General features: G+C 42.5%; 1 protein-coding gene across 11 annotated transcripts in view; it reads right to left on the reverse strand.

The window, feature by feature from the left end:
* Positions 1–17,081, reverse strand: part of rbms3 (RNA binding motif, single stranded interacting protein) — a 305,125-nt gene that overhangs the window by 185,622 nt on the left and 102,422 nt on the right. For 2 of the 11 annotated variants that reach the window (XM_038725800.1, XM_038725798.1), the window contains exon 1: positions 12,474–13,648. The exons of 8 other annotated variants lie outside the window; for them this stretch is intronic. In XM_038725800.1, the coding sequence (XP_038581728.1) occupies positions 12,474–12,548 (75 nt within the window). In that variant the 5' untranslated portion in view covers positions 12,549–13,648. Of the gene's footprint in view, positions 1–12,473; positions 13,650–17,081 lie in introns of those variants that run through there. One more of the 11 variants, XM_038725799.1, reaches the window with a different exon arrangement.

Raw genomic sequence — 17,081 nt, forward strand, 5'->3', positions numbered from 1 at the left:
GGCAATGGGGAATTATGGAAAAGTGCGGCTGTCGCATGAAAACCTTGACATATTAAGATGGAGATGTACGATTTTTGCAGGTCTTTTTCTGTTTTGTTATGGTAACATTATAGATATTGCTGAACGGGGCAAGAAACACGAGTGGGCAGATAATCAGACACACTGTCAACAAGGAACAGTCAGATTATCTTATAACTTTATTTAAAGGTTAAATTGACAAACAAATGCGAAGACCGTACACCCAAAATGTTGCTAATAATGCCTCGTTGTACAGGGACACTGAACAACAGCAAGTACAGTACATCAAAGTCAGTCTGTAAACGCTGATGGATGTTAACAGTTGACAGTTTGGGTAAAAATTTGTTTTCTCTTTCAAATAAATATGACTTAAGCTGGGAGTTAAAAGTAAAATCTTTATGACTGCCTGACGGCTAATTTCGTCCACCCACTATTTTGGGATGTTACCACGTTCCCTCATCTCAACATTAGCTTGGTGAGTACTGTTACTGATGGCCAAAATTCTGGAAAGAAGACCTGAGTTGTAATAAACCGGAGTATTCTTTAAAGTCTGCATGGTCATTTATAAAAACTTTATGATCCTTAAGGGCACATAAAATACTTCCTGCAGTTCCAGAGATGCATGAGCCTCAGTAAGAAAATCTCTTAAGTCCTGCAGCTGATTTCTCAGAGATACAAGGTTTTAATCTGACGCCGGCAGAGGGATGGAGGGAGGCTGGCTGGCAGGCAGGATCAGTCAGTCAGGGTGACCTCATGTGTTTGGCATAGGGAATGCCTATCAGGTTTCCCTCTGTGCAGATTCCAACTTGCTCACTCCACACCAGCCCCAGGACCCGACCCCCTGAGGCATGTGTGTATGCCTGTGTGTGTGAGTTTGTGTGGAAGGGGGGATAATTGCGTGTCTGTGAGCGTGTTTGTGTGCGAGGGTGAATGAGATAGAGAAGTACAGAGATAAATTATATGAGATAAATTATTCAGATCAACCATGGTCGAAAGAGAGAGAGAGAGAAAAAGAAAGAAAGACTGCAGGAGGTTGAGCTGTGTGTCAGTCCCCTCCAGTGAACTCAGTGAACTCAACAGGGCTCCCACCCTTCCTCATAAACAGCACCCCCCCACTCTTCCTCAACGATAAATGTCCTGCTCTCTCATATTTCCTCCCAGGCTATTATGTATGCACATGATAATGTGGGTCGTTGTGTATGTTGGGGTTTTAAAAGTGTGTAAAACTTCTCTCGCGTGCCCCGAGTCTGTATGAGGAGTTTCATGCTTTATGAATATGTAAAGAAGACGAAACTCTTACTTGTTGAATTCTGGTGGTATCTATTAGTTAATAAACTGAAGGATAATTCAAACATTCTTTGTTGCATTAAGCTTCAACATAAGAAAATGTAAAGATTAGGGTTAGGGGTTATGTAGTTTGGAGTAAAGTTATCATCAACTATTATGAAAGTTAATTTTTGACATTGGAAATTGTAGATCATACTATTAATTACAATCATAAGACAACATGGAAGAAGTCCTAAAACAGCTAATATACCAAGCTTGCATGTCAACAGAGCAAACTGCTGATGAAGGCCGTATCATTTAACTTCTACTGGAGCCCCACCTTATGGTTGCAGTAGTTACCCTACAGTAACCTTGTCTGACCAGCTGTCAAACAATGGGCTAGGTAAGCACACACTACTGGCAACTATTGCTATGGTAACAATACAGCACACACTGCCAACGATCCTCTTAATAAAGCCGCAACAGGCTCAGAGGCTTCCCATTTCACAAATCCCTGTGGCAACACCAGCAGAGAAATGTACAATGCCAAACACACACACACACACACACACACACACACACACACACGGGTTAAACAGATGCGACATGCTTGTTATTGCTGCCACACATCAGCCATGAGAGCCAAGCGTTCTCCATAACCCTTGAGTGGGGAATGATGGAGCAGGGGCCGCCTGCTGTAGCTCCGGCTGGCTGTTAAACTGCTATCTCTAACTAAGCAGATCAGCAGATCATCCCGCGCACTACAAGAAGTCTACAGAACTGGGGAAGAGAGTTCCCAAAACATTTCATAGAGAGAGTGAGCGTCAACAGTCATCTTAACGATTACAACGGGTCTGTGGCGGGGAACGTTGGCTCACCATTGCCAAGTGTTTATCCACCATTCTGAGGAAGGCGGGGTAGTGTCAGCGTAGTGATTAATTGCAGGCCCAAAGTGCTGAGGACACAGAATCTGCTCTGAATGGCGCCGACTGTAGCTCCTACAAGGGTTTATTGCTTTATCGGCTGAATCCTAATGTGACCCTCTTCCCTTCCCTCCCTCTGACTGTTCCAGTGGTGCTAGAGCATCCGAAAATATTCTGCAAGGTGCCTATGTGGTTAATTGCCCGATGTAGTTTAAGTTATTACTGTTGAGGAAAATTCCGACTGTATTTTCTATTGATTGACAGATAGACAGAAAAAATAAGCATTTAGGAAATCAAGTGCAGCATGTCTGCACAGGGTTTGATATAGATCTCTATGGGTTGATATAAAGCTCCCTATACAGCATGATTCCTCCCAATATGTTGGGAGAAGCATAACATATGGCGATTACACAAGCATGCAGCTGTTGTTTTTTGGGGCTAGAGATAAATAATGGATACAAGTCCTCCACAGGGTACTCAAGACAGCTAATGAGAGAGAGAAAGCAGACAGGGAATTAGTAACTAACTGTTTTTCAAAGCCACTGTTTTCTAACATTTTTATGAGCCCAAGGACAGAAAAATACAGGGAGATAAAAGCATCAGTATTCAACTGTTAAAAGTACTTAAATACTAACATTTGCATTTATTCAAAATTTGTACCGGTAATATTGTGCATATTTTAATACAGATGCAAAAGTAAGACGTCTTACTTAAATGCATGTGAAAGCATTGATTCCTGCATTTCCTTTCACACACACAAACTGTCTGTCTGTCTGTCTGTCTCTCAAATGTGGGTGACCTTAATAATTTAGGGGAAAGGGGGGAGAGAGATGAGCTAGCATTTGCCTCAGTGCAGATTGTACAGGGGGGAACTAGTGTTCTGCATCAAACCCTCCAAAAGGTTTCTCATTTTCAGGCATTTATCTGCTACATACTGAAGCCTTACCCTCTGTGTGTGTGCATAAGGGATGCCTGTGAGGCAACATGATTAACTATTGAAAAGGGAGAGACCCGGCATCTTGTATGGAGACCACATATCACAATGACACTTTTTAATTCTGTTGCCAAAGGCTGTTTATGTGCTACTAATTACTGGTGAAGAATAATAATCTCTCCTCCAATTGGACTCCATCACGCTGAGGGCTTTTTCCTCTTCTCTTCTTTCCATTTATCCTGGTTTGTGACTCGGCTTGCTCCCTGCATCAGTGTCCTTGCAATCTAATTCATGCCGCCTACCTGTCCCACTCAGTGTTTTTCCATACGCTGACTAATGCGCACGCATTGTGGCCTCAGAATCGGCTGGAGCAGTGGAAGGGTCTGCCAGACAAACCATTCAGGCAAAATCTGAGAGGGTGGCTTGAGTCATTTAACTCAAATAAAGCCGGGAGAAATGCCTGTTTGCACTTGGTAATCCCCCACTTGCTCGACAAGGCTTCGCAAGGTTCATCTGCTGCGCTAAATTGGTGCACGTATCCATATTTGTATAGGAGCTCATTGTGACTGGGTGAGAGGGGGAATCTGACAGGACTGGCTGCTATTCAAGCCCTCATGCCTATTTGCTTATCCTCATTCATGGCAGAATTGGCTTTTTCCAGAGCCATTTTTCAAGCTATGCGTGACACGGTATTTTCATTGAGCCTGCCACTACTAATGCAACTTCATAGCGTAAGTATTGCAGGCACCCAGTATATGTGTTTAGGAGAGGGGCAACCTGGGCCTCCTACAGTAATCACAGTGGTAAGGCTACACTACCATTTGCATGTCTGTGGCTGGTGTCTCCTCCGGTTTCCATGTCTGAATATCTAGTTGAAAACACCAGGTCATCGGTTTATGCAGCCACAATGGAAATGAAATGCTAATTCCTCAAAGTGAGACGTAGACTAGCAAAGGATTTTCTTTGTCAGACTATGACGTCATTAGGTAAATCAAAGACCACAATGAGACTGTTGATCTCTTTCTCTCTCCACAGGTGGCTTCCCCAGTTCCTTATTCTGGCTCTTGATCTCTGGTGCCAAAAAAATAAGGAACAAACTTACAGACTATACAATAACGTGCACTGCATAGAGAAAAAAAAAAAACTCTTTCTGGAAATTGTTTTCATGTAATACAAACTATAGCCTACATAGCAGACTTTTTTCATTATGAGCTCAATGTTACTAGGCCCTCTCAGTTCGTCATAACTCTTATCTGGGTAGACTACAGACCAGGACTACAGCCCAATAATATGTTGAAACCAGAAGAAAATTACAAAATTGTCTGTGCAGCCTCTCTTTTCTCTGTAGAGTGCCATCAGGATCAGCATATGAAAATTGTCTTCACAGCACATTATACATACAAGAGTTTATAACACACACACATATATATATATATATATACACACATACACATATACACACACACACAAACTATATATATATATATACACATACACACACACACACACACACACACACACACATATTCATTTCACTACACCACCACTCATGACGAAGACGCGTTTAGGTCTGATTAGGTATTAACATATAAAGCAGGCCTCTGTCTCCCTCAGAAAGGTGAAAAGGCAATTCTGCTGCACTGGGAGCCATGTGGAGATCCTCTGGTGCGCTGCTCCTCAAAGTGTACGCAGCAGCCACTCGTTAAAAATGCAGGAGCAATTACCCCGGCCGAGTCTGAGTCAGTGAACGCTACCAAGCCGAGCTGCCAACTCCTCTTACCCCATCCACTGTCGTCGCTACACCAGCAACTTGAGCATTCTTCATGTGAACCGGCATGCCAAAGGTAGGGCAGCAGATGCAACAGACACACAAAGCTTCAGTTACACTGGAACAACAAAAGCCCTTCTCTGCCTGACTGCTTGTCTGTCTCTCACGAGGTGCGGTTACTTCCCCCTCCCTCGCCCTTCTCTAGCACGTGACTTGCAGCCTGACATCCTTCACCGCCAGCTTAGTGTCCCATCCTGACCCATCTCCTCTTCTGCCCTTTATGCTATCCACTGTCTTCCACCCGAATGGAGCCAAAATATATACTATCTGCCTCCTCTTGAATTCTAGCTATGTGGTTCACATAAACAAAGCTTTTTGAGTTTATCCAACACTTTTGTGGCTGCAATTTGAAGGCAATTTGCATCCCTCTGAATTTGGCAGTAGCTCACTGTTGAGTCAAATATGCTGTAAAACATCAAAGCCAAGTAAACTATGCATCAACCAATAACATCATACATGGGAACAAACAGACTTAACTTTCAAAATAAAGTATATTCAATTGTTCACATAATCTGGATAGGGTTTTGCCCTGTGTAGAGCAGTGCTATTCTCAGGCTAGAAGGGAAATCCAGATAAAAGTATTGAACCACACACAGAAAGGATTCATTCTTATTCAGACATATGATTTGGTATCTATTAAGCAGTAACAGAACTCAAAAGAACTTTCAACAAAGTTTGTAATCCCTTTATCTCTTTTTCAACAAAGTTGATAATCCCTGATTAAACATATCCACTCAAATGTATTTCCTTCAGTTGGAAAATATTGACTACAATGTTGCCAAATAGATGTTAAGATTGGATCTAGACATAACAATTATGATTTTCTTAATATTTACCATATTCAAAAAACAATTAAATTAACTTGAAATGTTATAAGATTTTTGGCACGTCTGACCATATGTTCTTCTGTATGTTAATATGGGCTGTATGTATTAAGGGGTGTACAAAGGAGGTGTCTCTCCAGCCACTCATGTCATCCTGCACAGATGGCAGGACACCATGCCCAGCAGACAGCAGGGGCTCCCGGAAATAGAGGAAGAGGCACGCAAAAGCGATGGAGGATGGGAAACAGTAATTACAAAGAGGGACAACATGAAAGAGAATTTCAAGATTTTGGGGGGGGGGGGGGGGCTTGGTGAAAATAGGAGCAAGAAAGACTGACATGAACAAAAAGTGAGGGGGATACATAAACTCATAAAAAAAACTCTGAGACTATACCCCACTGTCCTCAGAGGCAAAAGGGGAGACAGAAAAATAGAGCGTGAAAACGCCAGGCTAGGCCCTTGCCAGAGAGACAGAAGAGTGAAACAGTGGGCCAGAGTAGACAGCTCCAGGCAGATACTATGTTACAGAAAGAAATGCTAGTAAAAAAAAAAGAAAGAAGAAAAAGCAGGTGTATTTGTAGAGTCCTGCCACGTTAGTATGTTTGAAGGGCACATCATGTGTCTCATTTAATCTGGCTCTAAATCTGAAGCAACATCTTTCCCGTCTCTCTCTGTCCCGCTTTATGTTTACTCTGCACGCCTCCATCTCTGTAGGAAAACTCAGTAAAAATGTGTTTCATCTCAGATCCTCATAAAGGAAGAGCACCAAACTCCAGAAACTCTAATGCACTTAAAAATGTTTGTAAATTCAAGCCATGCATAATGTGCATAAATACCACCTGTGGTTATTCAATTTAATACACAAACGATCCAAGTAAGTTTTTTTTCTGTGTGTATATGAATGTGCCTCTCGTTGCAGCAGTACCCTCAGAAGCTGGTGGGGATTCAATGACTTAACCCAGGTTTTCTGGTTGAAGGAAACATGCCCTACTCACTCCACCACCTACCTTCCCATATGCCCCAATTTACCAAACAGGTAGGAGTTCCTCTCTCTTGCAGCACAGGCTAGAGTCGCCTGTTATCTCCAGATGGTCCGGGAAGGAGAGTTCAGAGACAAGATTCCCTGGGGCAAGAACTCCACCACCAAGCACATCATTTTAGATTTTATGCATTTATCTCAGCTGCTCTTTTTCACAGCGACCTCCAGTGAGTGAGCAGGTACTTTGTTCTGTGTCTTGCTCAAGGACACTTCAACAGAGAAGAAAAATGTGACCTGGTTGTGAGACCTTCAGTCTAAAGCGCTAGACCACATACCAAGCATACAGTGTCACACACATTTGTCCACAACTTGTGACTTCATAAAAGTACAGACTTATTGATATACTTCTTTTGCACGCATGTACTCATTCACCATCTGTCCTCATAAACAATGCTTTCTAATGTAAGACGTACAAACATAACATTGCTGACACATTTATAACCCCCGTGTTGTCCAAAGTTTATACAGAACAAGTTCCTTGTCGCATCTCACCGGAAACACCCAATAGTACCATAAAAAGCTTGTTTTTTCATTTTTCCCTCTCCTTTGTACATCTCTCCTTTGCTCTTCTGACAGAAAGGATATCAATGTTGAGAGAGCACTCTGGTAAAGCAGCTGTAATGAGATGTGGATGGCAGCATGTAAAAGAGGTCTTAGCACTATACTCTGTGGCTTATCAGAGGCTACGGGAAGCAGAAATGCACACACAACCTTAATGTATGGGTGTGCAGACAGGCCTGAGCTGTCAGTTGATAGATGAGAAGGGTTAAGTGCACGCCTTAATGTAGTATGCGCTTTTGTTTGTGCGTGTTTGTGCATGTACACACAGGCCATAGTAAATAAATGAAGTTGTTTGCCCTGTTGACTGACCGTTACACATAGAGGAATAGTACTGCTGGAAAAAGCCATAGGCATAGGCAGATAAAAAAAGTATTAGTTGATTAATGATCAAAAAGCCTCCTTTAATGGTTTGACCATGTGAGGTGAAGGACTGGGAAAGCTTGAAAAAAGAGAGAAAGCAAGATAGAGCTCTTGCTTAAAAGCCTGCCGATATGAGCTGGCTAAGAGAGAACGCATGATGGGTCAAGATTTACAGCGAGGCAGGTGCAGTGTGTTGTTTCCGTCAGTCAATCGTGAGGCATGTATCAAGAATTAAGTAGGAAAATGAGTTATACTACTCCTGTCTTATTACTAATAAGACCATATTGTCACAGTAAATGTAATATAATAAGTGTATTTTGCCAGCCCTAAAAGCCCTTGATAAACTCTTCAAAGCAGATCCACATCAGCGAAGACAGAGGGGACTAAGCTGCTAGCTGAGTTTTACGCCACTGATAACAGTCTTTCACTGAAAGACTTAGAAGATGGTCCTTTTTTTCTGCCTTTGATTTTGCTTGCTCTCCATGTCTATGCATATCTGTCTCGCTTGTTGTCTCTATGCTTCTCTTTCTCCTCTATCAGGGCATTAAAGGGGGATTTAGATGGCCGTTATTATTTCTGTAGCACAATGTATCACCCCATGTAATGTAACCAAGCCCTTTTCCTTGCTTATATCTGGCCCCTCCCTCCCTTCCACCCTATCTTCCAATCTCTTTCTGTCTCTCACACATACATATACCCCTTTCCTCAATCTCTTTGTCCATTTCTAAAGAATTTCTAAAGTATAAATGGTGCCTATGACAGAGGCAGACAGAGATCCTCTCAAAGGGCTCCATCGACTGGTGTTTACTTTACTGCCAGGGACATTAGCCGCTGCTAAATCTACCTCAATCTGCCCCTGTTGGTTTCTCGGGTTCTATATGTGCTAGTCTGACTGTAACACAGATGCCTGCCTGATCCTAGAACCCAGCCACAGCGCAAGCGCATGTGTGCGTGCTTGTGCATATACTTTTATAATGCATCCTTGTGTGTCAGTGGGCTGTTTGCCTGTGGGTGAGATTGCTAACATTAGGCATGTAATGACCTAGGCTCTCAGTGGTGTAACAGCACAAGGTTACAGAAGTCTCAGGTACCTTGTGTGCATACAGTAACAGCAACAATAAAGCCAACTAAATTCGATACCAGAGGCAGAATTTACAGCAGGTACTAAAAGCAAATTATCAGTAATTTGAGAGTTCCTTTTGAGAGTTGTGTGCGTATTAATGAAACATAGAACTGAAAATGCCTGTCACAGAGAAAATGAGATATGACGCACGACAATACTGAGAGGCACTGCGCGTACACATTTAGTTGAAATTCATATTCTTTCCAAAACACTATCATGAAATAACAATAATTGATCTGTGCGGTGTAATTGTTCTTATGGGTAAGGGGAGGGTGAGGGCCTGAGCGAGGCAGTTTACTGTAATTTTTGCATTTATGATGGCCATCTATTATCTATCATTAAAGTTGAATGTACAGCAAACTGTGAACAGTACTAAACATCAAACTCGCCAGGAAAGACACAGGCTGAATAAAGCCCAAATTTTAGCAAATGACTCCATGGACTGATCAGCTGGGGAATAGACCGAAATAGGGCCTTTAAAGGATCCTCTCATCAAAGCAGCATCCCGCCAGCTCCCCCCAGCCATAACCTCATATAAAAGCCACACACACACACACACACACACGGATGTGCACACACAGACACACAGACGCACAAATCCTCTTTCAGGAATCAATAATTCAGCTAAAGAGAAGCACATGCTACGCCCCACTGCACTAATCAATAGAAAGCCAAATGTTATTGTTTCATCTCATTCTCTGACTTTCACATTCTAATCTGGGCTGACTAGCACATGCTGGACAGCATCAGAGAACTCCATTAAATTAGAATATATTACAAACACACACACACAGAGGGGATAAAGGGGCCCCAAATTCTGCCACGCCATTAGGACAAGGTTAGCTCCTTTCTTTACTATAAAGTCCTTAGTTGTAACCGAGCACAGATGTTCTATAAATTTTCTATGCATAGAATTCCAAATATGCATCATAAAATGGAGGCGAGAGAAGGAAAATGGCAACACTATGGTATGAGTTACGCCCCACTCCCCCTCCCAACATGATATTGATGCCCCCTACCCACATCTCTTGGGAGAATGAGACAATACCGTGAGAATGCAGCAATGAAGATGGATAAAAAGACCTGTGTGATTTGAGAATGATTCCTGAATCTGAGCTGCATGTATGTGTGCAGGAAATGTGTGTATATGTGTGTGCGCACGCAAGGCCAAAGTGACTTTGTTATTTTGTAGACTGTGTGGACTGAACCCGCCAGCCAGGACCCTTCTTCCTCTGTAATCGGACTATCAATGATCATTAACGAGAGCGTGAGATAGCTCTCCACATCCCTTTCGGCCACACTGCCCAATACTCCCTTTCTCTTACTGACCCTGTCTGTGGCTCTATCATATCAAACAAGGAGCCACTGGCAATGCTAACTAACCATGAAAATGAATGTGAATGTTGGCTGCTCATTTATAAACGTAAATGTATGCTCCTCTCGCCCCCACCATCGGTCTCGTTTGCATGACACAGGACCCTAGTGGCTTGCTCAAGGATAAATCAATCGCTGACGGTGGCAAGATCGGATCTGTGCTGACCTTGGGAGTGAACTGCAGCATAGGCGAAGGAGGCAGGGGGCCCTGTTGCAACAGGGATGGGAGGCAGAATGCAAGGGGAGGGAGGAAGAGGGGAAAAGAAAAGTGGAAGGGAGGGGAGAATGGAGGGGCATACCCTGATTGAGAGGCCCCGAGATGAGCAACTCTGAGATATGAGAAGGGGGAGGGAGGGAGAGGCGGGATGATGGAAGGAGTAGTGGAGGGGGGTGGGAGGTAGGGGGAAGCCATATGGCAGCAGCACAAATGTATTAAACTATAAATCAGGGGGAGCGCTAGTGGACTGCCAGGTGGGGCTGCAGGCAGGTCCTCCCTGCTGGAAGTGCATTGGTTCACAACAGAGCTCCACACTCTTGTAAAGCACTTTGTGACCTTGCTCTGTGAAAGGTGCTATATTAAATAAACTGTACCTACTCCTTACACATGGAAAAGGATAAAAAACATGACTGCTATTTCTCGTTATTGTGCTTTATCAATTATTTTGATTCATTAATTGCCTCAACAAATCGTCTTTCTACTTTATTTCCTTGTTACAAATAGGGAAAACACGCCACATTTTAATTTGTATTCCTCGGGGTGAGTATCGTTCAACAGTGCTGCCAATAAAACAGCTGAGTTTTGTAATTAATATCAAAACAATAAATTTTTTCGATACCTTCCGAATGGGGAAAATAAATATTGTTTTTATCCCTCAATGCTTAAGTTTTAAATACAAAACTGAAGCTGAAAAAGTTTCCCAATAGATATCACTAAATATTTGATTGAAGAATTTAAAAAAAATCTGTCCAGTCACTCAATGCCAATTTCCGATACAATACTGAACTAAGAACACATGGGTCGATATGCAAAAAGTATTAGGGTTTGATACTCAGGCCCACATTACTCTAGGCATGCAATAGGATATATTTAATATTCATGTTAGAGCACCACATTAAAAAGTTAATTAAATATATAAAAATGTATTTCTGTTGTGTTTAAAGTAATAATACCACATACAATAGTACTTTGGTAAACAACTGATACTAAAATATATTATAAGTTCAACTGCACACCCTCAATATGATGTTCAGCCATTGCTGTGCATCACAGTGACACAACGCATGTAGTAGAAAAACAAATAATAGTAATCCCCAAAAGGCTTCCATTTTAATCCCTTGATGATGTCTGGGTAGTGCACCCAGCCAGCGTCCTGGCCGCCATCAGGGCCCAGGACTGGGCTTCCAACCCAGAGGCAGTGATGCATACTACAGCTAGAGCAAACATGGGCAGCCTTACTCATGCCTGCTCTGTCTGACCATACCATCACCATAGAGAAAGAAGAGTTCATAACCTGTTTCTCCCTTCGTTGTAAAGCAATACAATTAGGGATTAGTGCCATTTAGTGAATTAGCAACTTCATAATTAAATGTTTAATTTGCTTCTTTAGAAAAGTGGCACTAAATCATTTAAACAATGGCCTACATTTAGCTTGCAAATAGTTCATTAGTAAATTAAACTCTGATCCTAATTCTCTCATTTGTTAAATGTGTGACTGACAGGTCAAAAAGAGCCATCTGTCAGTTATTTGGATTAACAAAAGCCTCTGAATCTACTGTACATGTTACTAAACGTGTTACACTTCATACCATTGCGGTGTTTCACATCAAGAGTCCATCAGTCTGCAGGTGAGGGATGGATGGATGCTACTGGACAGCTCCCAGTAACGGTTTATTAGGCTGGACTAACAGTCGCCCGAAGTCTACAGCCTTGATCCCTGATCCTTCACTCAGGCACACACACACAATCAGACACACACATCCACACTAATACAGACATCCAAACTCCAACCAGGTACCTGACAACTGAAACCATCACAGCCAAGGCCAGCTTTCCATCATATCCCATCTCCACTCAGGGATGAGAGGGGGATGAAGGGAGGGCGGTGGAAGAGAGTGAGAGGTGTGGGCGGGAGGGGTGGGGGGTTGGGGGGGTGGGGGGGGGGGGGGGTGTAGGAGTAGATGAGTAGGCTTGAGGAATGCATGAACAGCAGAAGAGTGGCGTACCTTGGTCTGGAGATAGTGGGGGTAGTAGTAGGTGTACTGAGGGTACATTGGCTGCTGCTCCAATCGCTTGCCCATGTAGCTGGAATCCTTAGCACTGAGGCAGGGAATGGTGACACGGGGGCGGGAGCTGCCAAGTAGCTAGCAATGGGATAGAGGCAACGGAGGGACTGTGGGATTCCTGTCTTCGCTGCCCGCACCACTGTGTTGCTGGCCAGTCCTCCCGGGGAGAAGGCAGGATCTGCGTGCCGGACAGCAGCTGGGAGAAGGTCTGCCTCTGATGGGGAAGCTCCTGACGAACGGTCAGGAGCCTCAGTATTGGGCGGATGCTCACTTAGACTCTCACTGCTGGATCAATGGAAATATTTCCACAACTGCTTGAACCGAGAGCAGCGTGTCCGTTAATGGCTGGTATTGGATAGTACCACGTGATAAGGGTGAGGTAGAGGAAGAAGAGGAAAGAGAAGACGTGAAGAGGTGCAGGTGGCAGTAGCTCTGGTAGTCCTGTGAATGTTGGAAAATGGGAGGAGGAGGAGGAGAGGAGGAGGAAAAGGGATGGCGAGGAAAACGGGAGAGGACGTATAGGTTCACTTCTCTATTTAAGCTGTTTCACTCCAGTCTTTCGGCTGCGCTTTAATCTGCCTCGCTCTCAAAACACTCTGAATCTAACTCTCTCTCACTGCCCCTCTCGCTCTCTTTCCCACTCTTAAATACACACACTGTCTCTCTCTCGCTCTCTCTCTCTCTTCTCTGTAGTCTGATCCGACGGTAGCTGCGTGCTCTCCTGCTTGACAGAGGGGAGATGTCTCAACACCGGTTGCCGACAGATGCACTTTGTGCACAGAGCAGAATCATAAAATGAGAGTCAAGCACAGAACCAGTAAGCAATCTCAGTCTGCAGCGGTCTTAACCAGCAAGAGGACAGATGAAGCGTATTTTTAAAAATATCCACCAGTTGGTTAGTCAATCCACTTGGTTCCAGCTAGAAGACGAGTGAAAAAAACAATCAATGTGACTGTGTCCCAGGTGTCCAGTACAGAAGGAGTCCCTCGTCTGCGATCCTCCCTCTTCCTGCTCTTGTAAAATGTGTTCCTTATTTCGTCCTTGGCTCTCTCACTCCTCTAAGCAGCCTGCCTCGTTTCCCTCTGTCACACAGTTGCTCGCTCTCTCTCTTTCTCTCTCGCGTGCACTTTCTCTATCACTCAGTCTCTCAGCCTCTCTCTCTCTCTCTCTCTCTCTCTCTCTCTCTCTCTCTCCCTTCTCCTCCACACTGACAGGGTGGTAAAGGGGGCTCGTCCGAGGCTGTGAGCAGAGCAGACTGCCTCCTCCTTCCCCAGCCCAGCCGGTAGGAGGGTCTTGAGCAGCTCTGTGCGAGAGAGGGACCCAGACACAGACCAGCGGGCTGCAGCGTTTCCACAACCTGGGAGAACGCAGGGAAAAGGAGGAGAGGAGTGGAGACGAGAGGGGGATGGCTTCAGTGTGAGCAGTCGATTCCCCCTACTGGCTGCACACGGAGCTACGGCCGGGAACACAATGTGTCCTCAAACAAACATGATCTCTTAACAAGTCAGGTTGATTTAATCTCAAAACCAGTCGCAATGAGTAAAACACTTTTTTTTGCAACTTTTTAGAACCTGTGAGTATGTATATTTTGAGGCAATGTCTACACTTTCTTTAAACTGTTGTGGACCATCTTCTTGCCAATGAATGTATTTTACTATTGTCCATTCCATCGTGTAGCTCCTTTGTTGTAAAAACGTACAATCAATCAATCAATCACATGGATTAGATAAGCAAAAGCTATATTTTTTATTTGGAATGTACTGTATAAGCATGAATTAGATCATAATAGTCATTAGGATGTGGTACAAAATTAGTGAATTTGTCTTTCACTATAGGGTCAAAAAAGACGATATGCAGTCAGCTGTCCTTTTAATTTGGGAATATTTTATTTCAATGCACAACTTTTCCCCACTAAAAACTCAATGATACAATACACAGAATATATATCATTAATTACATCTTAAAAAAGAATTCTTGTGTCATGACACTTGTCACTGAGACACCTCAACCATTGTACCTTGAGATTAGTATTGACCTACCTTGGAGCCAATTCAAAGTTTACAGCGAGTCCACGGTTGGAGGTAATGGTTTCATATATTCAATAAAAGGGCTGCATGATCCTCAGTCTTCTAAGAGCTATATTAACAGACACTACAGGCAGTGAACAACAATATCCAAGCATTGACTGAGGGTGAGAAGGGAAAACCATTTCCTGTGTAAAATCATCATTTCAATGGATGAAATTATCTCTTTTGATTGACCATAACCACAAACATGACAAAAATGTCCTCTTGGTGAGTGTCTGCCCAAAGTAACCGCAGATACACTCATACTTCTGCAAACAAGATCAAACGCATCCATGCAAAAACATAACCCACTCCTTTTTCGTCCCACACACCCACTGAGAGGAAATAAATAAGTCCTGGTGAGTCTCTCAGGGATTCTAAGGCCACAAGTTCAGGAGCGTCATTTTTCACAAAATTAGCAAATCAACTTGGTTTAGGAAGCGGCAGCCAGAAACTACACCATGACATTACTGCACTGAATACAACTGCATTTTGTCATTTTCCAGATCTGAAAACATACCCGTGACTTTGATGAGTTTAGTTTTGTATTTCATCTGCTATACTTGAAAGCATTACACAAAAACACATGAGGCTGATGTCTCCTTTCCAAACAATGATAACCTCATTACATTTTCTAGCGCAACACTCACACACATTGATAATTACTTTTGTTGCATCGATATGTACTATGTTATGAGCAGTGTACCACCGCAACGATTAATTTAATTTTGAGGAAATTATGATTATCTTCAATTACAAGACTTTATTTTCACAATCTAGACACAATGTCATGCAAAAGACTCTAAAAGAGCCCAGTGCATGTGGACAGATCGAATCAATACCAGCAGAATAATCCAAGGGACCAAAAAAAAAAGCTTGGACAGAGAGGGCATCCTTTTACAGACAGAGAGGAAAATATACTTATCAGATAGGCCACTTTTTATCTGTAGTAAAAAAGACAAGGCTGATATCCACTGAGGATTAGGAGATTACCAGCCTCTGGATCAACTAAACACAAACTCTCAGCATCTGAGGAAAGGCAGAAGGTAGAGAATTGACAGACAGTTGATGACAGTCGTATTGATTTTATGAATTGTACCTTTTGCTTTTTATTCTCATTATTACTTGATGATTTGACAATATTGTGTCTGTTACACTCATGAGAATAAAGCATAGTAACTTGAAAAAAAAAGGAATTGAATTGACAGCAAGATGGACAAAGGCCAATGCAAAGAGTAATAGAAAGAGAGATACTGAGAAAAAAATAAGTGAAGACACACTGGGAGACGGAGCCTGAAGAAGGCACAGAGGCAGAAAAAATTCCTATGTCTTTATAACAGTGTGTGTCCACTGAGCGACCATGTAAAGTCATCTCTGTATTTCACAGATAAGGCTCATCATTTTCAGTTTTCACTTTAAAATGCTGAGAGTTTTAAAAAGGAGAAGAACAGAGTAGTAGATCAGGTTAAAGGATTTTCACCTAGGTTTTGTCCACATGTTTTATTCCCCTACCAATACAAAGTGAGGACAAATAGGGAGAAAAAATGCAAATGAGCTGATTATTATGCATCACAACCAAACTAATGAAAAAAGCTTTAGGTTTAAATTCAGATTTAATCTGGAGTAGAGCTGAAATGATTAGTGGATTAATTGGTTTGTGAATGGACAGAACTCTGTAACTGATTTGTCATAAGTAATCATTTTTTAAGTAAATGTGCTGGTGGTTCCAGCTGCTCAAATGTGAAAATTAGTGCTTTTCCTTATCATATATGACAGTTAAACTAAATATGTTTGTGTTTTGGATTGTTTGTCAAAATTAAAACCCCAAAACATCTCCTTTGGCTCTGGGTAATCATAATTTTTCACTATTTTACAATATTTTGTAGACAAATGATTAATCAAATAAAAGACAATATAATGAGCAGATTAACCCACGTTAGTTGCAGGCCTAACCCAAATCCATATCTTCTAGTTAAATAAATCCAAAATATTTTAGATTTTATGGAATATTTGCTATTATTTATGACTGCAACCGGACTAACCTTTTTCTCAAGTTTATTCAAATGTGTTAACACAGAATGGAAACACAGGAGAGTACCATTTCACAGACATTGGTCAGCTAAACCATTAATATTCATCCCTCCAACCATTAAGAATTAAGAGCTGGGAATTGAGACTTGACTCTTGAAACTAAAGAACTTGACCTACGGCCCTACAGACACTAGAAACTATCTTGAGAACTGTCTGACGTGAACTTTCAGCCTCTACCCACGAGTTGGTAATAGTTAGTTTATACAGCCAATTTCAAGTATTGTGACTGGAGAGCAGTAATAAATGTGTGTAAATAAATGTCGGCACTGTGTCTCATTCTGTGGAAGCAGACCTTAAAGAATGGATATGTGTGTGTGTGTTTTTTTTTTCCCCTGGTGGTGATGGAAGCGCTCTGGACTGAATCAGTGGGACTGACATCACAGAGAGGTGA

The sequence above is a fragment of the Micropterus salmoides genome, unplaced genomic scaffold (genome assembly GCF_014851395.1).
Source record: "Micropterus salmoides isolate LMB-PRFRI ecotype aquatic unplaced genomic scaffold, ASM1485139v1 Ms_hic_scaffold_17, whole genome shotgun sequence".
Taxonomy (NCBI): domain Eukaryota; kingdom Metazoa; phylum Chordata; class Actinopteri; order Centrarchiformes; family Centrarchidae; genus Micropterus; species Micropterus salmoides.